Source organism: Ricinus communis, chromosome 8 (assembly GCF_019578655.1).
Source record: "Ricinus communis isolate WT05 ecotype wild-type chromosome 8, ASM1957865v1, whole genome shotgun sequence".
Lineage (NCBI taxonomy): Eukaryota > Viridiplantae > Streptophyta > Magnoliopsida > Malpighiales > Euphorbiaceae > Ricinus > Ricinus communis.
Window position 1 is genome coordinate 3,091,798 of NC_063263.1, and position 27,375 is coordinate 3,119,172.

General features: G+C 31.7%; 2 protein-coding genes across 4 annotated transcripts; both read left to right on the forward strand.

The window, feature by feature from the left end:
- Positions 1-2,857: 2,857 nt before the first annotated feature.
- On the forward strand, positions 2,858-9,141 carry LOC8279663 (F-box/LRR-repeat protein 10). Of its 2 annotated transcripts, none has more exons than XM_048378583.1 (5): positions 2,858-3,098; positions 3,194-3,399; positions 3,517-3,610; positions 4,776-6,209; positions 9,103-9,141. In XM_048378583.1, exons 1-5 carry the CDS (start codon positions 2,910-2,912, stop codon positions 9,124-9,126), a joined length of 1,947 nt encoding a protein of 648 aa, XP_048234540.1. In that variant the 5' UTR covers positions 2,858-2,909; the 3' UTR covers positions 9,127-9,141. The 2 variants fall into 2 exon arrangements, with proteins under 2 accessions (XP_048234540.1, XP_002529805.2); XM_002529759.4 differs by lacking the exon at positions 9,103-9,141 and adding an exon at positions 6,904-7,428.
- A 14,336-nt stretch (positions 9,142-23,477) lies between these two features.
- Positions 23,478-26,471, forward strand: LOC8279664 (lysine-specific histone demethylase 1 homolog 1). Of its 2 annotated transcripts, XM_015725741.3 has the most exons (2): positions 23,478-24,547; positions 24,848-26,471. In XM_015725741.3, exons 1-2 carry the CDS (start codon positions 23,627-23,629, stop codon positions 26,006-26,008), a joined length of 2,082 nt encoding a protein of 693 aa, XP_015581227.1. In that variant the 5' UTR covers positions 23,478-23,626; the 3' UTR covers positions 26,009-26,471. The 2 variants fall into 2 exon arrangements, with proteins under 2 accessions (XP_015581227.1, XP_002529806.1); XM_002529760.4 differs by having other exon boundaries at positions 23,478-26,471.
- Positions 26,472-27,375: the final 904 nt, after the last annotated feature.

The following is a 27,375-nucleotide window of genomic DNA, read 5'->3' on the forward strand; positions in this document are numbered from 1 at the left end:
CATCGTTGCATCTTTATCTTCACTGCTTAATATTTCCTTCTGTTTTCTAGATCTTGTTTCAAGACTCTACCAACTATACCTTTACTAAGGTTCTCCGCTAATTTCTTCCGGACTGTTATTCGAACGCACAAATTCTAGAATTTCATGCACGAACATACTTTAGAATTAATCTTAAATATATTTCTAATAATCTTTAACCAACATTTACTACCGAATATTTATAAAAATATCTAATTCTAATTTTTAATTTTCTAAACTTATTTTAGCATAATTCTACTAGTTCTCTATTTATCCTATTTAGTTAATTCTACTAAAAATTCGGCAGCACCTCCTCTATAAAACGGACAATTTTCTATGTAAAAACGGGTCCAAAACCTGTAGGAAAAATTCACACAACACTCTATGAAAATTTCATCCGAGACTTTAAAAATAAATTTTATTTTCTAATATTAATATTTTGTTTACTGGCCTTTATAACTAACCTTGAATATAAAATAATAAATAATTAATCTATCTCACAATTTATGCATCAAAATAAACTACTAATTATTTCAGGCCAACAATCTTATTATTATATAACTAACATTAGTTTCACCTATTTTCTCTAATCATTTAAATATAAATTTTACTACCTTTATTTATTTTAATTAAATATAATATTCTTCTGTTAGTAATGTCCATTATCTATTAATAATACAATTAAATTTAATTATAAGCTACTCAATTAAGATCTCAATCGAAATTTATTAAATTAAATTTTTAGAATTTCTAATTGTTGTTATTAAGTTCAATTAACTTGTTTATTCTAATTAATTTGCTTCTCCTTATTAATATTCACAAGGCAACTAATAATAGTCTTTATAAAATTATCACATTGTTGAATTTATCCATTTTAATGACATATATTTTAATTTATAAAGATACCAATTAATTTATTTTTCTCTAAATTAATACTAGTATATTTTTAATTAATAATTTTTAAAATTATTAAGCTTAAGGAATTACCGAGACGCGTACTGAAATCAGTCGACTCGTCTTCGGCCGACAGAGTCCGATTGACGATCCGAGCGCACCTACAAACTCGAGATAACACGCAGATGATGATTCTAGCATCCGATTCTTCGATTTAGTCCTCAATTAATCCCGAAATCTCACTGACAATTTTCAACTATTGATTTTCCAACGGAGTCCAATCACCGGGAAATTGGTGTGATTGGAAAGCTTGTGATGTATAGTTTTTGAATATGTCCTCTAATCATCTGAAGCTCAATGGCATTGGCCAAAAAGTTCAAAAATTCGAACTACCCCTTCTAGCTTTCCTTGGTCGGATCTCTCTTCTCTGGCCACTATTACTGCTGCTACTGCCCCCAAAAGGAAACCCACACTCAAAAGAGTTGATCGCCACCAAAAAAGGCTGTTGGCACCGCCAGAAACGCCATAAACGGCTTTGAAGAGCTACTGTCCTTGCCATTTTTGTCACCACGCCGTTAGAGCTGCTGCAGTCACTTCCACAAAGCTCGTCGTTGACAGCTGCTTCTCCTGCCAGCTTCACCGCACCTTAGGCCCCTTCCTCAGCCTTCTGCCATTAAAGATAGCCTAGCTCTCTCTCCCCCTTCTTCTCTTCTTCTTCGTCTCCTTCTTCTCCTATCCTGTCTTTTTTTTTCTTTCTTTTCGTATCCCGATTTAGTCCCTTCATTCTATGGTTAAAGATTATTAATCCCTGAAAGTTCTTCTTAAACCCTCAAGTTTAATATCACTCTTTCAAATAAGCCCTTAATTGTTACCTTTGGACAAAATTAAAATTATTATAAATATAAAGTTACTTATTTATCTTTTCTTTTGATATTAATATTACCATTATGCTTCCACAGACATATTTAATTACAAAATACCAATCTTAAAAATTCTCATTTAAACCCATTTTAAATTAATTCTTCTTTTAGCTCCGCTTTTATAAATAAACATCATTTTAATCATAAAAATTTATTAACTTAATTAATCAATTTAGTAATTTTTTTAATTAAATCCATTACCATTTGCTAATTAAAATCTTACCATTTTCTATGATAAATTTTTTTATAAATTTTTTTTATAACTTTCAAATATAATATTTAATTCATATATTCATATTGAGAGAAAATTTGAATGTGAAATTTACAATAAGTAATTTATCTTTTATATAATTCACCTAATTAATAATTTAAAAAAATTTAGACTAATTAGATGTAGTCTAATAAACTCTGTTATTCTTATCTAGCATTATAATCCTATTTTAACTCACCCCAACTTAAAAATAAAATACAAATATCAAGATTAATTAAATAAAATTTATAAGTTTAATAATATCTATTAAATTTATAAGACTTTTATTTTCATCATCATCACAATCTTTATTATCACTATCATTATCATTACTATTATCATTATCTTAATTATCATTTTCATTATTGGTACTATTATTATTATTAGATTTTATTATTATTACTACTATTATTATTATTATTATATTATTATTATTATTATTAACTACTATTATTATTATTATGGTATATGGGTGTTACATGTGGCACTTATGATGAATTTTATATTTAATAAAAAGTTAAAAAATTATCAAATCATATCTAATTAAGGAAAGTTTATTTTTCCACTTAATTAGATGCCAAGATGATACACAAATATTATTTTTCTTATTATTTGCCTCTGAAAAATATATTAGAGGCCAATCCACTCACTCCTTCGTCTAAATCGTAGGGCCAAAATGCACATCTTTTCATAAAAAAGATATTGGTACTTGATTGTGAAAATAAAATACTTTTAGGGGTTTATTATCATTATCGCTTCAAAATTTAAAAAAGGAAACGCATTTCCTTTGTCTAAAAATCAATCAAATACCAGACAAGGAAAGAAAAATGGCCAACGTCGACGGAAGCGAAGAAGAAAAAGTATCAGAAAGCTTGGATCAGTTACCGGCGGCTTTAATAGCCACTGTAATGACAAAACTGGACGTGGCCTCGATCTGCTCCTTCGCTTCTACTTGCAAAACCTTCAGTGCTTGCGCTTGTCACATTCTCACTTTCATCCCTAATTTTCAGCTTTCTGTAAGTTAATAACAAAGAAATGGTTTTCTTTTTTTAAAATTTTTGAAAATGAAACAATTAATTGATTTTATTTTTTTTAAAATTTGGTGGTACAGGATATTGCCCTACCGAATGAATTATTGAGACCTCTATTACCTCCAAATCCTTACCTCAACAGTTTGAAGATTGATTGTGGTCGTCTTGATGACTCAGCCATTGATCTTTTGATTAGGCCTTCGTTGCAAGAGCTGTGTCTACTCAATTGTGCGGATTTTAGTGGCAAATTGCTTTCTGAGATTGGAAGCAAATGTGGAAATCTCAGGTTTTTTTTTTATAATTTTTTTCATTTCTTAATAACGCAATATAATGAACCACATATTCTATTGTGTATAATTTTTCTTCTATTGGATTTTGAATGTCGGATTTGTTATTGTTTCAGGTATTTATATGTGGGTTCGGTGGCTGAAAAGAGAGGGCGGCCTATTCATATATCCGATTTGGAGGAGTTACTTACTGGTTGCACGCAATTAGAAGTAAGGCTTGATTTGCAAAACTAATAAAGATTTAAGTTTTAAGTGCTTGAATATTTAATATGTGATCACTTAAGTTTTGACCCATTTATTAGAATTCAGGAAATGAACAAATTGGATATGTGTAAAAGACAACTTGAGATTCTTCTACAATAGTCTTTATTATGGTATATTGCTCCGCATTATTTATTAATTTTACAGAATGTTTTCTTTCTTTTCCATGATTTATAGTTGTGAATTTATTGGCATAAAGGTGTATCAAGACTGGCGAGCATAAATATTAAAAGCTCAAACTCTCAAAACAAAATTGTTGGCAATTCAATCCAATCTTTGATTATTATTTTGAGTTATTTCAAATGACGGAGTGACAAACATGTCAGCCAGTTTTTTTGTTTTTTCACTCTGAGGGCAATCCTTGGAGTTGTCACCAGAAGGTTAAGGATTAAAGCCCTGAAATAACCTTTTTGTGAAGGCTGCATAAAGTAGAAAAATTTCCTTTGACCTTTATAAAGAAATAAGTCTCGTGCACCGGAAACACTCTTTTATACACACGTTTTGAGTTTAAAGTCAAATGAATTTATATCAGGTGATTTGACATTAGTGTTGTGTAGTAAATAATTAGACATGCAGGTGCATAGTGGTGCACCATTTACATGCATGCATGTTATGTAGTGCTTGGTTGCATATCTATCATGAAACACACTTGTAGGTTTGTTCACGATCATCTATACTTTTGATAAGTGAAATGATAGAGAACTACCTGGTCAGTAGAATTCCTGGCATTTCATGTAACAATTAAGTAATAAGCTACACCTTCAAGGGAGTGAATCCTGGCACAATATTAAGGTTTTCCCTTTGTAACTATAGGTTCATAAGTTTGAGTCATGGAAACAAAACCTCTATGGAAAAAATTATATAAAAGAAAAGAAGCAGGGAGAAGGCTGCATATGAGTGATGACCCTCGTCCAATCCTCTAAAAATGGGGAGTCTAGGACGAATTATTTTATCCATTTACCAGATTTCTTATAGAATCCATATGGCTCAACCCTGGGATATATCTGTCCTTGATGCTTTAGCTACATTTCACATCTTAAAATTTAAGTTTGAAAATCCTTGCCATTTCATAATTATATTATATTGCCTTCTAATACCTTTTTTTTTTTGGCAGGCATTGACTTTGATGTTTGATGTCTCATTATTTCTGCGCCATAACTTCACTCGAGTTTGGGCTTTGGCCTCAGAAAAGCTCACTTCCCTTGAGATCGGCTACATTTCTTCAGTAATGGTGACTGAACTACTCACCCCGAGTGTGGGACCCCATCAATCACTAAACCATATTCGACCTTCCATTTTGCCTGGCATTCAGAAATTAAGCCTTTCAGTGGATTATATTACTGACACTATGGTTGGCACTATATCAAAAGGTCTTATGTTTTTAACACATCTGGATCTCCGAGACACGCCTCTCATAGAACCACGAATAACATTTGATCTCACCAACTCTGGCCTTCAACAGATTAATCAGTATGGGAAACTGAGACACCTCTCATTATTTCGCAGCCAGGAGTTCGTCATTACATACTTCAGGCGAGTAAATGATCTTGGAATCCTCTTAATGGCTGACAATTGTGCAAGCATGGAAAGCATATGTCTGGGTGGCTTTTGTCAAGTTACAGATACTGGATTCAAAACAATCTTGCATTCATGTTCCAGCTTGCACAGGCTTAGGGTATCTCGTGGGATCCATTTAACTGATCTGGTATTCCATGATATGTCTGCAACATCACTTTGCTTGAGTCACGTTTGCTTGAGATGGTGTAATCTCTTAACTAACTATGCAATTAAAAACTTGGTAGCAAACACACACCTTAAAGTTCTTGATTTGAGAGATTGCAAAAATCTTGGGGATGAAAGCCTCAGAGCTATCAGCACTCTTTTTGAATTAAAGATTTTGCTACTGGATGGATCTGGCATAAGTGATTCAGGATTGTCTAACTTAAGAGGAAGAGTCATAAGTTCATTAGTTTCCTTATCTGTGAGAGGGTGCAAGAGACTTACAGATAAATGCATCTCTGCTCTTTTTGAAGGTGCTTCTAAGTTAGAATTGCAGGAACTGGATATATCAAATCTTCCTAACCTCTCTGATAATGGAATTCTGTGCCTTGCAAAGAGTCGACTGCCAATTTCAGCACTTCGAATGCGGCAATGTCCTCTCATAGGTGATACTTCAGTCATGGCATTAGCGTCGATGCAGGTTGATGAGGACAGAGGTCATGGGAGTAGCTTGCGCCTGTTGGACATTTACAACTGCGGTGGAATTACACAACTTGCATTCCGCTGGTTAAAGAAACCATACTTTCCACGGTTGAGATGGCTGGGAGTGACCGGAAGTGTAAATAGGGATATTATAGATGCTTTGGCTAGGAATAGACCATTCTTGCATGTTGCGTGCCATGCTGAGGAGCTGGGGATTGACCAGTGGGATAACTCTGACAGCTTATATATGCATGACTATGACGAGGTAGATGAACTTGAACAATGGCTTTTGGAGGGAGAATTTGAGAACAATGATGAAGAGATGGTGGATGCTGAAATCAATCAGGTAATGTAGTTTTCAAATAAGATTATCCTTGTATCTGTTTGTATAGTTTGTGATAATATTGCTTGTTTATAGTCGTGTAAATACTGAAAATGTAACTCATGTAAAATCTTGTAAACCCTTCTAAATTTTGTAATTCAGTTGAAGCTGAAACATCCACTCATGCCTCTTTTCTTTTTCTTTTTCCTTTTCTTTTTCTTTTCTCCTTTTAAAAATACTAATCGAACGTCTGTTTTCTCTCATGTTCAAAGTCCAAAATTGAACTCGAATAATTTGTCTAGATGGTATCTTCAGCTTATTGCTTCGTTTTAGTATCAAGCTGTTATTACTACTGGATTTTTGATGAATCAGCAAGTCCTGGAAATCCTTCATTTTTATAGGGAAATTAGGGTTTTCCCTCCTAATCGGATATGGATCTGTTTCCTAGTTAAATCCTTGCTCCATCTTTAATGTATTTAGGATATAAATATATGTGCACTGGATGGAATACACATATGAATAGAGTGCAAATCTAAACAAGTGGAATGCAAAAACTTCTGCCTTTATAGATATCAATCTATTGTTAAAGGATATAACTTACTTGGAACAAACCATTTACCAGATTTATTTGAATTCCCATTTGCAAGATTTATTTGAATTCTTTCAAGATAATTGGCATAGTTTTGTTCCTTTCAAAATGCCTCGTGTTAATTTTCAGTTGAAAATGAGAGAATCGACTTCCCAAGCAACTGTACTGTAACTGCTTCAGCATAGAAGAGTTGTTGCAATAGTGATATTCCAGCTTCAATCAATGAAGTTTCCCATCTTTTCATTTCCTTTACATTAGAGTTGCAGCTTGGCTTGAGGACATTTGGAAGGAGTCACAGTGTTGAAATTTGGGGAAAGTTGCATTTTTGCCCCTAATATTTGGTGTGAGAAGCGGATTAGCCCTTAAACTATTTTTAAGGGCAATTAAACTCTTGAACTCTAAAAAATCTATAATTTAATCCCTTCCCTTAACAAAACATTAAACTATCGTTAAATTCAGTTGACATGGCAGAAAAAAATGGGGTTTAGTGTTATCACATAAGATTTAGTTAGTTGGGATTTCATTTTCCAGTATATGTAAATTCTAATTGTTTTAGGTGTTCTGCCTCCTTTTTATTAAAAAATAAATCACTCCATGTATAGTTGATAGATATTTTTGAATCTGCTACCAATTATAAAAAGAGAATTACTTCTATATTTGTAAGAACAATTAATTTGAGCTTAAGTTTTTGTTTTTGTCAGATAAAATAAAATCTCTAAAAAATGCTATGTTAAAAAGGGGTGTGACCATTTTTCTGCCACATGCCCAAACTTAATGACAGTTTGATACTCAATCAAGGAAAAGGTTTAAAATATAGATTTTTGATAGTTCAAGAGTTTAATTGCACCTAAAAAGAATTTAAAGGCTAATTTGCTCCTCGCACAAAATATTAGGGATAAAAATGCACAGTTTCCTTTGAATTTAAGACACCTTGAGCAGGCTTTTTTCAACTAGTAGGAGCATTATCATTATAAATTTGACAAAAAATAATATAAATATGCAAATAATCACAATTGGTAACAATAAACATCTACAAATTATCAACAGCAATTACAAATCTTAACAGATTACAAACAGCTTAATATAAATGATTCAAATACCTAAAGCGGTACAATGAAAAACCATGTGCAGAGATTTTATTAAAGCAATATGTGTAAAATATGAGAAATGGAAAAGAAGTAAAGTTACTTTGAAAAGTAAGGTAGTAGAAGAAATATTTAGCAATGACGAGAAAGCGTAAGAAAAGAATTATCAAGTTGTCGGAGATCATGGGTAATTGAGGCATTTTGATACTGTTCCCTTGAGCACGAATTTATAAATTTATCTTATGAGTCAAATTAAATGGTATCGCTTTCTTAATGATAGCCCCATGCGATTAACTGCTTCAACAAGTTGCTTTATTAAAGCGGAAGGCAGTGGATTGAAGGCGGTTTCTAGAAATGTAATCATTAAGCTGAAAAACTCTATAACTTGAAGAGTTCAACTCAAATTTGGAGCAACGAACAGTTATTGCCAAGAAATTAACAACACTTAGCAAAGTATTTTCTATATAATTGTTTTCTAAATATTGTAGGATGCTTATTTCAGTTTTTTATAATACTTTTCTATATCTTAGCTTAGGTTTATTTTTAATAGTTCTATATTATTTTTATTTTATTAATTTCACTCTAGTAGTTATTTGTCATAATTTCCTTAATTCAATTCAATTCCTAAACTTTCACTTTTAATAATTGTATTTTCTCAGCTTTTTCTTTTATTTGATTCAATTGTCTCTGCTCTTAATTATAATTTTGTAAATTTAAATAACAATCATTTCACTTAAATTATATTTAATGAAACTTTTAGGAGCAGAATTAAAAATTCAGAAAACTCTAGACCTTTTAAGTCTTTTTATATGATTGATAGATTGTTGCCTTTCATCAATTCTTTATTAATCAGATATTAATCTTTTGAGATAATTCACTTTTGACATACTTGAAGTACTAAGATACCTAAAAGGCAAAATATTATACAAGTAGCATATATCCAATAGGCAAAATACATCATTAGGTCCTTAAGCTTTGCGTGTTTGGTTTAGTTGGTCCTTATTCTTCACTTGTGTTTTAACAAGTCCTTCCACTTATTATTTTTGCACACATCAAGTCCTTTTCTAACGAGTAAGGAAAAATTGATAACGCCTCCTTTAAATATTTGACATGTAGGATATTCAAATTTACAAAAATCACACATGGAAATCACCTAGTTGTGAAAATATTGTTTGTTTATTTTCAACCTTTGAATCTTTATATACCTCACCATATCTACGATAACACCCTAGTTTTGTTACAGTGCCTCAACCATTTCTCTTTATAACTGGCAACCAACTATTCTCTACAACGGTGCAAAAGGAATAGTTGAAGAGACTGAAGTTATTATCAACGATGAGGCTTATAAAGGCATTCCTATGCAGCAATAAGTTGAATGTCGTTGTGGGGTGAGAGCTTAAATGTAGATTTCATGGAGTGACAATAATCCTAGAAGAAGGAATTTTAGGTATGCTAATCATTAACTCAATTCATGTGGGTTCTTTTGTTGGCATGATGAGCGCTTCAACATCCATATAAAATAAGATGCTTTTGCATTTGAAGAAGTGGGAGAATGTTCTTAGCTATGAACTCTTTCTTTTGAAATACCAGTACGAGACACCTTCTATAAGTGACTATATTGAGATGGAAAATGGGCTCAAATAGTTAAGGGAAAAAGTGAAGAAGCTTAACGAGACTGAAAAAAGAAATGCATCAAATGAAGAAGAAAAAAGAGTTGTTGCAGATTGGCATTGTTATTCTCTTTTTTTTTTTCTTAGTTGTTATTATAAATTTTAGTTTGGTGAAATTACCAATTATATATTATTAAGGTGACGTTTGGTAAACTGAAAAATTAAACATTAAACTTTAAGTGCTGACTATATTAAATACTAAAATTTTAAGCGCTAAATCTAATTAAAATATTTGATGACTATCATTTTTGAAAATTGTTAAAATCTTAATTGTACATCTTTAATTTTGTGCTATTGATTTTTAAGTTTAAGTTACAAAATACAATTTTAAAATAACAAAATAAAATAAAAACATAAATAAAAATATCTAGAAACAACAATCATAATATGAAGATAATATTTTTAATAAATATTTAGAATAATTCTTAAATCTTAAATAAGTACTACAAAAACTAATAAAACAAGTATCGCAATAAAAAAATCTAACGTTTAACAGAATTAAAAGTCAACATTCATATATTAACCAACTGATTTGCAATTTGTTGTCATAAATTAATCATAAAATTTTAATCTGATTACTTTTATGCTTGTCTTTGCATAATATTATTAGCAGATCTCCAAGAGTTCGACTCCTTCCTAATAAATTGTTCAAAACAGATATTTGTAATGTCACGGCTCAATCTATGAGCCTGTGACCGGCACTAGGAAATGGGTAGGTGTAAGGCCACCGAATCCTGTAGTAAGCCTGACACGCTCTTACTTAATGAAATCTCATATGATGCTACTGACGGTATAATCACAGCTCTGATTTACAATCTAACTTAACCATTCAATTCTACATATTTAATTCGGTCTGCTAGAAGAATTAGGCGAGACCCGAAACCACAGAAAATTACAACTGACAAGTCTATTATTTCTACTGTGAAAAATCTAAATTTTTTCAAGTCAGTATACCGAATCAAACACGTCACCCGATGATTAAGGAGTCGGGTTGCTTGATAAGAGCCGCAGGAAGACTAACAAACACAGATCTGAAAAACAGTAAAACTGAGACTGTGAGTCTCGAAGTGAGTTAAAATCATATATCCCAAAAATAATTTCAAACACTTCAATAACACATTTATTTATTTGGAAATAAACATTATATCATGCAACAATATTCGTGTCATGCCATGCTTAAAAAAAATAAATAAAAATATAACCTTCACATACAGCGGGACGGGGTACCACAGCAGAACCCTACTCTGAACACTAACATCTCGACTTTCTCATTCCCAGAGAGCGAAGCTCGACCAGGGTCCTTAAATCCAGTTCAGCCACTTTATTATCACTAACACTCTTAGCCTTTCGGCTCTCTTACTCCAATAAGACTGGCGCCCAGAGAGCGAAGCTCGACCAAGGTCCTTAACTCTAGTATGGTCACTTAGGTTCCAAATAAGCCGACGGCCAGAGAGCAATGCTCGACCAGTGACCTTTACTCCGGCAAACACACTCTACTAAACCCAGAGAGCGATACTCGACCAAAGCAAGTCCTAAACTTTCCTTTTTAAATTTACCAATTTACCTTTTTTTTCCATCACTCTCGGATTTATACTGATACACTCATCAAACTAATATGTTCTACTGTCATCCCATCCCATGTCATCAGACAATAATAAATTCACTGATGAAGAACATGATATATATATATATATATATATATATATATGAACGATAATCAAATAGCATGATACATATGAATAACAATTAAATAATAATTTAAACTTGCAATTATTTAATCGCAATAGCTATTTAAAATTTGCATGACACGTGCATAGCAGATATATGACTTTAACTCACAGCTTTGACGACCTCCTAGCTCTACTCTGATGCCTCGGGTAAAGCGAGCCGAACAGACGGATCATCTAATCACGGAAAACAATTTATTAATAATACTAAAACACTTGACAATTAACCTTCTTCTTCTTCCCTGTTTCCTCTCTCTCTCTCCCTGATTCTTTTCTTCTTTTCTTCATCTCCATATCAACTTTTGGTCCCTGAAATTTTCTTTCTTACCTTTTAGTCCCTCAACTTTTTTAATTATAACAATTTCATCCAGCAAAATTTCCAATTAACCCTTAAACTTTTCTTTAGCCTTTCATTTAAGCCCCTAACTAATTAATTTAGGTCAAATTAGAATTATTGAAAATATATAATTACATATACACCCTTGCTTTTAAATATAAAATTACCAAAAAGCCCTTACTGACATATTTATTTATAAAAATACCAAACATACAAATTTTCATTAAAATCCCATATTAATAAAATTATACTTTTAATCCTTATTCCAAAATAAATTTTCAATTTAATCATAACACACAATTAATTTAATTAATCAATTTGCTAAATATTTTTCAATTAAAATTTAACACCATTAGCTAATTAAAATACCATTTTCCCCAACAATTCTTTTATAAAATATTCTTTACAATTTCTTTCATAACTCTCAAATATAGAATTTAATTAAATATATTCATTTGGGAAAAAATTTTGAATAATCGAAAATATAATTTATTTCTCAAAGAATTTATTTAATTAATTTTTTAAAAATCCAAACTAATAGGATATAAAAAATAGCTCCTTTATTTGTCTAACATTAAAATTCAAAATTGCATTTAAATCATTCCAATTAAACCAAATAAAAATATAATTTAAATTAATTTAAATAAAAATTTATTTATTTATTATTATTATTATTATTATTATTATTATTAAAGAAAGAATCCGGATATTACATGTAATAATAGTTTTGTAAAGAATATTGTGTATAGCAACACTTGCACAACAAATTGGTATTGATGTCATCATTTTCAAAATAAAGAATGGTGCTTTTAGAACACTGAAGGATCAATCAATCACATTTCTTAATTTAGCATGCACAAGATTAGAAACTTCTTCTTTTGTTCTAGAACGACGACAATTCCGAAAATCTAATAGTCAATATCGTGTATTGCGATAAGAAGCCATGAATATCCTACTATTTGTATATATAACATCACATAAATAATATTTATCTAAAATAAAAATATATGGTTGAATGTAATTAATATATTTTATAAAATAAAATGCACAAATAATTATAAAAAAATTGGCATAATAAGTGGAGGAAAAGGAAAATTATTGAATAGTTTCTGTTAATACTCGCGAGTCATGTGCTACTCATTCCCATCCAGCCAAATTAACTGTAAAAATCACATTAAAAAAATTACATGTAACAAGCACATTTTGATAGCAATCTTCCCTTCCTTTTTTCTCTATATGGTATTTGTTAGTTAGGTGGTATAACAGTACGAACAAGTGTCTTATCAAGTGTACTAATCGCATCTTTTTTAAAAAAATTATTTACTTTTTAATATCTAAATTAACAGAAAACTCTTAAAAGCTGTAATCTTAAATATTATCTTAAAAATTTGGATTGAATTTACTTGGCACCATCATTTCTTTAGAAGAAGATAGCATTGCCTTCAAAACTTCATGAAAGTAAGCATGTATTTTATGGGTTCATTGATTGAATCTTCATTTTGTAGCACGATTTTGAAAGTTTTAACTGAGTAATAATAAAAAAAAAAAAAAAGATTTCATCTTTTTCTTAACTCTAATGTAATAATTATTTTGTAACCATCCTTTGGATCTAAAGTGGTCATATAATTTTAAAAATGTATTCTTTTCCATTCTCAACATCTCTGAATAATGAGATGGGTTTCCATCAAGTATTTCTCGTACATATTCCTTTCTATTTAAAGAAGAATGAGTATTTTTCTCTTGATAAGACGTCTTTTAAGCTTCTTATATATAAGAAATATTAAAATTACCTTTAAATTTTTTTTTTCTTCCTTTGTTAATATACTGTGACATAATTTAAGATATAATAAATGAATAATTATAAATATAGTGCGAAAACTTGTTAAGCTTTAATAATTAAATATTTAAATTTTTAAGAGTTACAATTTGATGTATAAATCTAATAATGTTTACAATTTAGTGTATATAACATGTCGACAACAAGTTACAGGTTATTCACATTAAGTTTTTTAAGATAGTTATAAAATGGTCTACAAACTTATCAAAATTTAATAACAAAGTGGTTAAACCTTTAAAAATTACAATTTATTATGTTAAATTGAGAATTACTTCAGCGTGTGAAACTAGTCAATATATAAAAGAATTCTGATATAAAAAATCAAACATATTATATTTTTATAGTGAAAGATAATATTTACATATAGGAGGATAAATATTTCTTTTAAATAATAAAAACTATAAAAATATATAAATAAATACTATACATGTAATAAATAGAAATATCACTATAGTCAAGATTGTCATCTTTAATAATAACTGATCTGTTGTAGATATTTGTAGTGATGGGTTGAAGAAAACAATATGTTGCACAAATTGGATAGAGATTTTTTAAGAAAAACTAAAGAAAATATAGTGAGAACAGTGTAATAATGGTCGTAGTAAAACGATGTATTACTCTATTAAAAGTAGATATTTTTAAAGATTTTCTCATCATTTTATTCTTTATAATATAATAAGTGGATAATATATGTTTTAAGATTACAAATTCATAATGGCTATTGACCTGCTATATACATTCAATTGTAAATATTTACTACATTCGCATACTAAATTGTAACTTTCAAAAGTTTAAACACTTAAATGTCAAATTTTAATAAGTTCATATACCACATTTGTAATTACCCGGTTTTTGTATATAGTTGACCAATTCCATATACTTAAATATTAATAATTTCCGTTTTCACACACTAAATTATAACTTTTAAAAGTTGTAACATTTGATCGTCAAATATTAATTATTTCATATATTAAACATCAAATATTTAAGAAAATTTCTTTAAAAGGAAACCAACCTTCTTTTCCATGATTTCATCTCATCTACATATTACAGTATGGCATATTGAAATTATTTTGCTTCTGGAACTTTGTGTTTATGACAAGTTCTAAGTTAATTATTTTTACTAACTAATTAAACATTTAAGAAAATTACAATTGTAAGAAAATAATTAGTATCTTTATATAGTCATCCTATTTTTAAAAATTTCAATTAAGAGTATTTATTACTGGATCATATCTGTGTCCACTTTATCCTATTGTATTTGACCATAAAGTGTATTTCTACTTCAAGTAGATTCCCTCATTTTTCAATTATTCTTGAGTTAACTTAAGATTCATTTTCTCTTCAAGTACTTGTATAGATTCTTTCTTTAAAATACCCCCTTAATTACCAACTTCACTCACTTGTTCAATATATTTTTTACTACTATATGATCTTTGCAATTAGTCTAAGTAGACTCATCAAATGCATTTCCTATATATTAAAGGAAACTGACAAAAAGAATAACGAAAACATATATATAGATACATATGATAAGATATAAAAGTTTTTTTAGATCTCTATTTCACTACATTTTACTTCATTGTAATCATCACATAAACTTATATAATTTCATTACTATATTCACCTATACAAAATTTGATGCTTCATAATATTAATATAAACATAATTTTTTCCAATTATATTTCTTCTTAGAAAAGAGAAGTTCCCAAGTTAATATCATGTTTTATATAAATTAGGTATAGACTATTGTCATCAAATTAAGGCACAACAAGTTTATGATAAGGTTGGATTAATAATGTAAAAGTAACTAATATCAAAGTTTTGAAAACAAATATAGTCTGCAAGCTCAAGTCTACAGCATCATTAACATGAGGTGATTTGTAACTATGAGGTTAGGATTTTTTATTATAAGAAAAAGCTTAAGCAATTGTGATTTGTCATTAAGGTTATATATAAGTCTCTTTAACCAAAAAATTTAGAAAGCCAATAGTTGAGCGTGTTCAGTAGAATTTTTAAGCTAAATACTTTTACTTAACCATTTTAAATGGTTTTTACTTAATGGAAGCTTTTAAGTTGAGAACTATAATATGTTATCAAACCAACCTAAGATTAATAAATGCTGAAAACTTTATTTTTAAGTGATAAGTTAGGTTACAAAACACCCCCTAAGTCAAGTTAATTTAAGTTGTAATCCATAATTATAATCTTAAGTTAAGTTCTATTTCTGTAATGTCGAAGAAGCTTTGTATTAATTAAGTGCCATTTTAATTTTAGATTGATTTGTGAAATTACCTACGATATTACCAGATTTGGTTGGTAATGATTTTGTGTTAGTATCAATTTCAACTCAATGTTATTATTCATGCAATTGATAATGACATAAATACAAAAGAATGTTTGATAAAAAGGTCTTATAGACCACAAAATAGGATACAAAAATATACCAACAATAACATAATGTATTAGTACAAAACCATACCATAACAAGTTCAAACTGTTGGCTTAATAAACCACAAAATCAACCTAAAAAAATGCCACAACAACAAATTCATTTCCAAGGCTTGTTCTTTTGAAATTTAGAAAATTTTTTATGGTTCTTTGCCTGAAGTTGTCAGGTAGAAACTTTTGCTTTTCCGTTCCACTTCGATCCATTTAGTCTATAACCTAGCACCTCTTTGCTTGAACTTGTAGGGAGTTGTGGCTATGAGGCATTGATATTATTTTGATTCGCATTATATGTAGCTATTGTAGTTTGTGGCTGTGAAGAACTATATCCCTCATATAATATCTTAGCCTTTCCAATACCAATCTATGAAAAATACCAAGCATAAATTATAAATTATTAATCAGTATAAAGTAACAAGTATGCTACCATGATATGAGTGTTAGTTACATTCTACCCATTTCTTTTTGGCACTTTCTTAGTTGTAGGAGCATATTATTTAGGTGAAAAATCATCATCCATCCAGTTGTTGACCCTTCCATTTATGTCACTATATTCTTTCTAGACATAGAAGGAGTATGTATATGCTAACTATTTAAATTTCCTTATCTTGGCTACTTAAATCTGGTGTTTCCTTATGTATGCTACTTCTTGATGGATATAGAGCTTTAGTATTTGACATATGCTTCATGGTAAATCTCTGATGAGAAATGTTTATTTTCTTCTTTCTTTTCTAAATTCATTTAGTAATTATTATGGTGGTTGAATATGAACTTAGGTGGTAGTTGGTTGCTTTCTTTTGGCAATAGTTGCCATATTCCTTATTGCTTCCTATAAATAAATAAATAACAAACATTATATAATATAACACAATTCATAGTAGGCAAATATTTATATAAATAAAAATAATAAAACCTTAACTTTTTGGACAACCTTGAATGTTATGACCATTCTTCTTACATAACTTGCAAGTCATCACTCATCCTTTCCTTAAAAGCTTTTTACTTTTTTTTTTTGGCTCATCTTTATCTTTCATTTTTGTTTTGTTGGCCTTTCAGGCATCTTCTTGTAAGGAGGTGGCTCAATTGGCTCTATGTCACTTTTTTCCTATAGGAGTTTCTCTTTCACTAGTTGCATCATATGAGAGAAAGTTTTTAGGTATGTTTCTTCTCTATACTGGTGATATATAAAAGATTCAGGCTGCTTCTTTGCACTACACAAATGGCAATGCTGGCAAGGAATTCTAGTTAAGTCCCATTCTTGAAAGATGCAATTATGTATAATTTTATGCATCTTTGAGTTGAATTTTAGTGACTTTTGAATTAATAGTTATATTAATTAGGAGTTTATTTAAGTTACACCATTATTCTAATACTTTATTTACTTTTGGTTTATTTAGGAATGTATATTTGATTTTAATATGTTTTACTATTTTTATAGAAAAAATGAGAGAGATCCTAAACAATCATGAAAAGTTATGATATTACTTAACACGGACGTGCTTATGCCCATGTTGCACTCTGGAAGAAGAATCAGGAAGCATGGCTTGACACATGGCGTATTAGAAGTCATGTCTACCTATGGATTCTGAATAGTATGACGCACGAATATTACACGGGCGTGCTTGAAACAGTGACTACTTCTACCTAAACCGAAAAAATCATAAAAATACAGCATGGGATCACACATGCGTGTGCCAAGCCATGTCGTAAGGTGAAGGACATGACATGGCTGTGTGCCAAGCCATGTCAAATAAAAGAGAGTTTCCTTTGACATGAAACTCGAAAATTTAGGGGCAAAATAGGATTTTCTTTGAGTCTTGGTTATAAAGAGGGGGACAAATAGTTATTTTGGGACAGAGAACCATCAGAGAAATAACTTTGTATTCAAGGAGATTAAAAAGACTTGTGCGAAGATTCAAGAGTCTGAATTAATTATTTCTTTTCCTTCTTTATTTTCTTTAATTATATTTTTATGTGTTGCCACAATCATGTGTGGCTAGACTCTTCTTAGGGTTTGGATTGTATAGCTATTCTATTACTTGTTTGGATCATAATTTCCTTTTAATGAATTAATTTTCAGTCAATTTTATGAGTTGCTTTTACTTATTCTTGTATTTGATTTTAGGTCTGATTAAATACATATGTTTTTGGGTAAATTAAATACAACAAAAGTTGCAGGAGTTATCAGCTCATAGACTTGTAAAATTTAGGCACCTTGATCACGAAAGTAGACGAATTCTTCGGGGAGCCATAAATTGCTAAGAAACTTAATGAACCATAGTTAATTGACGTGACCATGAAAATAGGTTGTAGTTAACTTTGATATTCTTAGATGAGCTCTAAAGAGACTTTAAGTAATTTGAATGATTTACTCTCGACTAAATTAATGATTTGAATTGTGAAAAATTCTTGTAATCCGAATAATAGTTAGTGAAACAAATCTAAGCTCTAGTTTTACTTGTTAGATTTTTAAAAGAATATTTAAGTTTTATTTTCTTATTATTTATTTTCTCAATTACAATTATTTAATTTTTTTAGATTGTGGAAATACAATTAAGGCTAGTACTTGATATTAATCTCCTCATGGGAATGATACTAATACTATTTCTATATTACTTGTTTCAATCCGTGCACTTGCAGAATTTTCCTAACAGTTTTTTAAATGAATAGTATGTTTATCATTTGGACTAGTTATAGTAATAAATTCATAACCCTCCTCTCTATTCCAATCTATAGACTAATTGAAAAAAAAATTCCTTATTCTCTTCTAGCTTTTCAATTGCTCTAGGTGCAACATCAAAAATCCAACTTGGATTAAATCTTCTTTTGATATGTAATTTTCTCATCACTTGGATCCTAATGTCTTCCAATATAGATATGATTAATTTACACTTAGCTTTAAACATACAATTATTAAATGTCTCAGCCATATTTTTATCAACAATATTACAACATCACATTTCATGATGTGTTGAAGTAAACTTTGCAAAACTGCTCTATATTATAGTCTAAGAAATCTGTTCAATCTCTTCAACTAACAATTCAACTTTTTTTAATTTCAACTTTAAATCTTTCTCAAAAGTGGCTCTAGCACTAGTTCAGAATGCTATCTTTCATTCTTCACCTTACCACTTTTTTCCTAAGCTGCATAAATGTATATAGCGCATGTGCTCTACTTGGCAAGTGCTTATTTATGGCGCTATCCAGATCCTGGACGACCAAATATAAATGAATTTAATTATTGATAGTTAATAAATTTAATCATAACATATAATAAAAAAAAGAATCTATAAGTGCAACTTACTTTTTGCATATCAGATACAATGGTGCATTATTGTCCATTTTCAAGTGGTAAGCCATGTTTCAAATATCTTAGAAATCAACTCCAATTTTTTTTATTCTCCACAGCTACAACCTTTCAAGCCAATAAGAACATCTGATATTCTCATATCTTCTAATTGTACATAGCAATTGGTTTTTGCACACACCCTTGAGAAAACAACCATCTAACCCTAAAATATGTCTACAACTAACTAGCCACCCTTTCTTATAAGCATCAAAACAAACAAAATGCTTCTTAAATAGTTTAAATCCTCACCCTTCTTCTTTCTTTGCCTTTACAAAACATATAGTTCTTGGTTACTTATCTTTATATTCTCCACATAATCATACAATCAAGCATATTTCTCCCTGTAAATGCCCATCAAATCCCTAAGTATCCTTTTCTTCACATTTCTATAGAGGGCTAAACTTACCTTTAACTTTAATTCAATTCTCAAAGCTCATTTAAATATTTTTATTTTATGTAGAGTTGTGACGTCAGCATATTTCTTATATGTTTAGCTAAGAATCTATATGTAGCCATTGGATTAGTATTCACTCTATAACATTAATGTCTTGGTAGGTATGTCTCCACTGTCAGATTATCATAATTTCTCTCTTTAAAAGTTAAAAACACCCAGACCACTTTTTCACATATCTGCCCCCACTCTTAGCTAATCATTTTTCGTCAAATGAATTGTCAGCCTCTTCACTATTGTATACTTAGTAATAGCATCCTTACATTCTTCTACATTAGTAAAAATCATTCCAAGACAAAAGACTAGTGTGATGTAGGGTCATATTTCACTCTATCACCTTATCTCCTTAATGCTTCATCCTCAAATTCATTATCACTCTCATAGTAATAATTGTTTAAGTCATTATTGTCATAGTAAACATTACTAGTACCATCCTTATCACTTTCTTTACCAATGCTATATACTTAACAATAGTATTCTTACATTCTTCTACATTAATGAAAACCATTACAAGGCAAAAGACTGGTGTATATGATCTAAGGTCATATTTTACTATATCACTTTGTCTCTTTAATGCCCCATCCCCATATTCATCATCACTCTTAAAGTCATAATTGCATAAGTTATCACTGTTATAATAAAAACTACCAATACCATCCTTGTTAAGTTCTTCACCACTATTGTATACCTCATCATCCTCCTCTACTTCCTCAACCTCATAAGTTTTCTCTTCAACATCAACCTTTTTCTCTATTCCTTCCTCAACTTATTTTTTACTTTTTCTCTTGAAATTATTTTTCTTTTTGAAGTCTTTAATATTATGCCTAGTCTGTTGGAGCTCCTCATCCTCATTATCAATTAAACCTTCAATAGTTACCCATAAATTATCAAAGATTTATTGTTGGATCTCATCATCATCATTCATTACACTTTCAAAACTTTCATTACTATTAAGTTTCATATAATTAATCCCAATTTATGTAATTTCTGCCCCTTCACTATTATGCCTTGCATCATATTCTAATTAACTCTTTCCCAAGCCTTGGTGGTCTAAATAAGATTTTAAATAATCCCCACCACCTAATTTACTGGCTATAGACAACACATCTTTATCATCATTCATTAATATGAATTCCTTCATCCTGTCTACATAGTAATACAGACCATTCATGTTTGTTACCTAAGTCTTTTTTAATATATGACAATACATTAGAGTAAGACACTATCTATATCTAGGTTTTCACACATAACAGACTTTGTTCCGCCAAGATAATTAACTATCTTATCGTCCCTTACAAGTCTTCCACCATGATGAATCAATAAACTTTATATAATTTCTTCCTTGCTACAAAAATGAAAATGACATATGGGACCATAAGAATAAACAAAAGTAAAATGAAAAATATAATAACATCAAACCCTAGCAAAGGACCACAACAATAAAGAAATACATATACCATCATAAAACAAACAAAATATGATACCAAAAGAATGACAAAGTAACCTGGATAATGGATACTCCAAGCACTCTTTTATTAGTCTTAAAAAGAAAATCTTTAAAATAGCCATAAATATCCATGTGTAATGGTTGATAAAATAATGTGATACATCACATTAATAAGTGTCATAGCATAATTTAAAATAATTGATTTTTAACTCATAAAGGAGACTAACAGTCTCAATTCTAAATTTTTCATGTGACAGCTAGTTCTCCGTTAACATCTTTTGCAGCCCAACTTCCCTTTTCCCTTTGGGCTTATTGTAATTAAATCTTACTTTTGTATTTTTATATTATTTGAAATTCTAGACTATTTGTAATAGTGTACTTGGTATCTTATATTTTAATTTGGTCTGTTAAAAATTATGGGGTATTGCTAGAAATCTAGCTGGAGGATTAATTTAACCATATGTAGATTTGTGAGTGAAATGTTGGTTTGTTTTAAGAGTATATAATCAGGTATGCGTTTATTTGGATCTTTGGCTATTTAGGCTTGCTATGGATTTCGGTGGGCTTTTAGTCTACCTATTCCCTAGTACCGGTCACGGACCCACAAATCGGATCGTGACAAAGTTGGTATCAAGCTTACTCCACTTCCTTAATCTTACAATTCAACACCAATGGAAACGTGCAAACATACTCAACCATTAATTCTTGCCATTACAAGAAAATAAATAAAGTTTAATTAAAGAAAAGAACATAAATACTATGAGAACATATTGTCTCCACCATTGACGAATTGAACACACATAAAACTTTGAACATAACTCTATCTTGAACAAAACTTAGCGCAAAAGGAGAGTGTCGAAAATAAAAATCAACATCAAAAGGAGAGAAAAATAAAATCCAAATTAAGTAAGAAAACTGATTTAGGGTAGGTCAAAAGAATGTACAGAGAGGTGCATAATAGGAACATATCAATTTAGGTTAGTGAATCGCAATGACTAAATGTAAATTTATGTCCATGAACTTTACACTTTTAGTCAGTTACACACCTTGACTTTCATTTACCTAAACTTGACAATTTCATTTCATTTAAACACCTAGAAATTGAGTCAACTCTCTACGTGATTATACGTGTCATAAGGCACGTAGAAGCCCAAAAAATTTGACACGTCGACAGAACAATAGGAAACTAGTATTTTCTTTTTAGCTTTTCTTTCCTCTTTAAACTCAATCCTTAACAAACAAAATCCCTAATTTTTTTATTTTATTTTTCTTCTCATAAATTGAAATTAATTTTTTCATCTCATTTCAATTGAAATCAAAAGGAAATGGATTTGAATCATAATGACTTTATCATTCCAGTTTGCCATTATAGGGTAGCAGTAACACTTATAGCTTTTCGGACAGATTCAAACCTTGAAAGACGTATAACCATGCGATGAGCTGACTCAACCCGATAAGTGTTTAAATGATTTGAAATCGATTAAAATAAAAGTTGAGGTATGTAACTGACCAAAAAATATGTATTTGGCCAATTTCAATGATAAAAAAAACGACGTAGTTTTGACATAATCAAAACTACATAGTGTCAATTGATCCACTATCCTACATGGATTACTTTTTCCATGCTAGCTATATACATATCATGTTGGCCGTTACTTACTCGCAGCTAATAGTGTAAGATTCTAGTCTCTCAACAGACGTTGTTTAAAGGACTTGATGTGTGCAAAAATAATAGTTGAAGGGCTTATTAAAACACAATTGAAGTATGAGGACCAAACCGAACCAAATAACCAAAGTTCAAGTGACATAATGGTGCGTTTTGCCTAGACCTGTTTATGGGCCGGGCCTGACTTGATTTTAGACAAGCCCGAGCCCGCCTAGACCCGAGGATTTTTTAATATCTCTGAGCCCAAGCCCGAGCCCGAATTTTTGAAATAATTGTTAAACCCGATAAAGAGGTCGCGGATTCGCCCGGTCGCAATGTACAACAAGATTGTTTAGGGTTTGATATTATTAATAACATGGAAGTTATAAACAGGAATAATAAGTAGTTAAGTTGTTTATAACACTCAATTATAAGTTGAAGGTCACAAATTTGAGTTCTAGGTATGACATTTCTTTTTTTTAACTAAATTAGACCTTGGACCGGGCTTAGATTTTTATACAAATTTCAAACTCAGCCCAGCTCGAGGACTACAGATTTTTTTTTAGGTTCGGGCCAGGCTGGGCTTATGCATAAAAATTGTTGTCCAAGCCTGGCCAAGGAGTGCGGGCCTGGGCGGGCCGGGCAGGTACCCAGGCCCATGAACAGTTCTAGTTTTGCCCACCCCTTTTTTTTTTTTCTTTTCAAAAGAAAAATTGGTTTGAGAAACGCAGTCCCACTTCCCGACAGCCGCTGGGGGTTGCCGTTTCTAAAAGCAATTAGCAAACTCGGCTCCTCTCCGAGGCAATTGCCACAGCTGCACTCTTACTACACCTAAAACCTAAACGTAAGCCAAAAAATGGAAAATGAAACAGCGGAGCCTCCTCCAGACAACCTTAACAACGTCATCTCCGAAGAATCCTCACCGGAAACCGATCTCACTCTCTCTCCAACCCAACGAGAAACCCATATTACCAACGATCCTCAAAACTCTCCTGAAACCCAATCTCCACCGCCCAACACGACACTTGACGCTCCCGTTTCCGACTCTCAAGAAGACGATTCTTCCGAGCAACCCTTAAATCCAAATTCTACAGACGCAGCTGCTCCACCACCTAAGAAACGACGCCGTAGGAAACGCTTCTTCACCGAAATCAACGCCAATCCTTCCTTCCGCCGTCACAGGGTAGCTGGAGGTCTGGCTAAAGAAGTAGATGTTGAAGCATTGATCGCGATTTCAGTTGGGTTTCCCGTGGATTCTCTAAGCGAAGAAGAAATTGAGGCAAATGTTGTGTCTACAATTGGTGGGACCGAGCAGTCTAATTATATCGTTGTTCGGAATCATATTCTTGCCCGCTGGAGATGGAATGTGTCCATTTGGTTAACGCGAGAGCACGCACTCGAGTCCATTCGCGCAGAGCATAAGAATTTGGTGGATTCTGCTTATGATTTTCTGCTAGAACATGGATACATCAATTTTGGAGTTGCCCCTCCAATTAAAGAGGCGCAAATGGGGAGGTGTGAAAGGGTCCAGAAAGCAAATATTGTCGTAGTAGGTGCTGGTCTTGCTGGACTAGTTGCCGCAAGGCAGTTAGTGGGTATGGGTTTCAAAGTGGTTGTTTTAGAAGGTAGAGCGCGAGCTGGTGGTCGTGTTAAAACGATGAAAATGAAGGGTGATGGAGTGGTGGCTGCAGCTGATTTGGGTGGGAGTGTACTGACTGGAATTAACGGGAATCCACTTGGAGTTCTTGCAAGGCAATTGAGTTTACCACTTCATAAGGTGAGAGATATTTGTCCTTTATATTTGCCTGATGGAAAAGCAGTAGATAAAGAGATTGATTCTAGTGTAGAAGTTTCTTTTAATAAGTTGTTAGATAGAGTTTGTAAGCTTAGACAGGCTATGATTGAGGAAGTTAAATCTGTTGATGTTAATTTAGGGACCGCCCTTGAAGCTTTTAGGCATGCTCATAAAGTAGCTGAGGATCCAATTGAGAGAATGTTGTTAAATTGGCATCTTGCAAATTTAGAGTATGCTAATGCTTCATTAATGTCTAATTTGTCTATGGCATATTGGGATCAGGATGATCCTTATGAGATGGGAGGTGATCACTGTTTTATTCCTGGAGGTAATGATACTTTTGTTCGAGAGCTTGCAAAGGACCTTCCTATTTTCTATGAGAGAACTGTGGAGAGTATTAGATACGGAGTGGATGGGATTATTGTTTATGCAAGTGGGCAGGAGTTCCACGGTGACATGGTGCTTTGTACAGTGCCATTGGGTGTGCTTAAGAAAGGATCCATTGAATTTTTCCCTGAGCTTCCACAAAGAAAGAAAGATGCAATTCAGAGGTTAGGATATGGGCTATTAAATAAGGTGGCCTTGTTGTTCCCTTATAATTTTTGGGGTGGAGAGATAGATACATTTGGGCATTTAACTGAAGATTCGAGTATGAGAGGTGAATTCTTTCTGTTTTACAGTTATTCTTCTGTTTCAGGGGGTCCACTTCTAATTGCTCTTGTTGCTGGAGAGGCTGCTGTTAAATTCGAGACAAAATCTCCAGTGGAGTCTGTTAGAAGGGTGCTCCAAATTTTGCGAGGTATCTTCCATCCTAAAGGGATTGCTGTTCCAGACCCAGTTCAGGCAGTCTGTACTCGCTGGGGAAAAGATTGCTTCACGTATGGGTCATACTCATATGTAGCAGTTGGGTCTTCAGGAGATGATTATGATATCCTTGCTGAGAGTGTTGGAGATGGAAGGGTTTTCTTTGCAGGAGAGGCAACAAACAAACAGTATCCGGCAACTATGCATGGAGCTTTTTTAAGTGGCATGAGAGAGGCTGCTAATATATTGAGAGAGGCCAAGAAGAGATCTTTGGCTTTGACTGACAAAGTAAATAATGACGTGGAGGAAGATGATTTGACCAAGTTATTTGACATTCCTGATCTAACATTCGGAAGCTTTTCCATTCTGTTCGACCCCAGGACAAATGATCTGGAATCTCTTTCATTATTGAGAGTCAAATTCCAAGGGCCAAAGTTAGATTCTTGCTTTTTATGTCTTTATGGTTTGCTGTCCAGGAAGCAGGCAATTGAGCTGTGTGAGTTAGATGATGATGGGAAGAGATTGAAAACATTGTATCTCAGCTTTCAGGTAAAACTGGTTGGACGGAAAGGCTTGTCTCATGTTGGGGATGATCTTATCGCGCACATCAAGGAAGCAAGGGCCAGACTAGGTGTTTGAATTTGAGATTGTCGGGTGAGAATTGAAACCTAAGGTCTCTCTTGTTCTCTGTCCTACAACTGAACGAGCCTAGTTTCTTAAATTCTCAGAGTCTTGACTTTCTTTTGATTGGAGCTGGGTTGATTTAGATTAGAGTCAATTGTTTGGATAACAGATCAGGTATCTACAAATTCATTTCCAAGTCAATTATGATTAACATTGATTTAATATATCTTATCTAGATAGTCTTTTTGGGCTGTAATCCAAACATTGATTTGGGGGTAATCAAGATTTTACTCTCTATATCCCGAATAGGTGAATTTTCTAATATTACTGGTCAGATGGTACTTGGCACTCTTATTGCACTAGTTGTCTAATTGCTTGCAAATATTTCAAGGAGTTGGAGCTGATTTTATGCCTGTAAAGAGTCTGTATTTGACTAATCAATATAGTATATGAAAAGGAGGCACAAATTTTTATGTTATAGTGCACAACGATATTTACGTGGCCCTTGATTCATCCTTTCAATTAACTTTTCAATATGAATTATTCACTCTGATGGCTTAGAAAATGAATAGAACCTTTTTAGATTCAAACAGAAAATCATGATATTAAAGGCCTAAAGGAAAATATTTGCCTAACATGTTCTCTTTTGACTGTCAAATTTTCGTAGTTGACTAGTTAATGCAGGCATTGATCCGCCAGTTATTCCCATGTAAAAATCTCTATCAGATCTTCTTTTTGTAAGGATTTTAGTTCAGCTGATCTGAAGATTTGGAGAATTTGCGTCAATATCTAAATTTTTATGATATTAAGAAAAAGAAATTCTTAAGTATTGGATGGCTGCATAAATACAATGGCTGGCGGCCTCGGACCATTGAAGAAGTTCACTTTACTGTGGAAAGGTCTATGTTTGTTTACGTGATAATGAGAGACTCAGTTGCATGTTCCTTCCTACTGTTTCTGAGGTGTTTGAGATACTGGTCTATAGGCGCAAATCTTCAAGCTTATACAAGGTAATGCAATTTTTCCACCAACTTATCACTATGGTTGTTTGATATGTGCATTATTTCGTTTCTCTAAGCACTGATGTGCAAATGCAATTTTTTTTCTAGTAGGTGGAAGACACTTGCTACGAGCATGTTTATAGAGTTTTTGCTACATTTTAGCTTTTTGTGGTACTTTGTATCAGATTCTGGAGGTTTTGCATCTGTCTTGCAGTGTTCTTTTGTAGTAATTGCTAACTTACAGACTCACACACAGTAAATATGATGTTTTAAGTAATTAATTTTTTCCCCAGTCTTGGGAAAAGGTCCCTGAACTTTTCTTTATTTTGGTATTGGGTTCTTAAAATATGTCTGTTTTATTAAATCCATGAACTATTATTC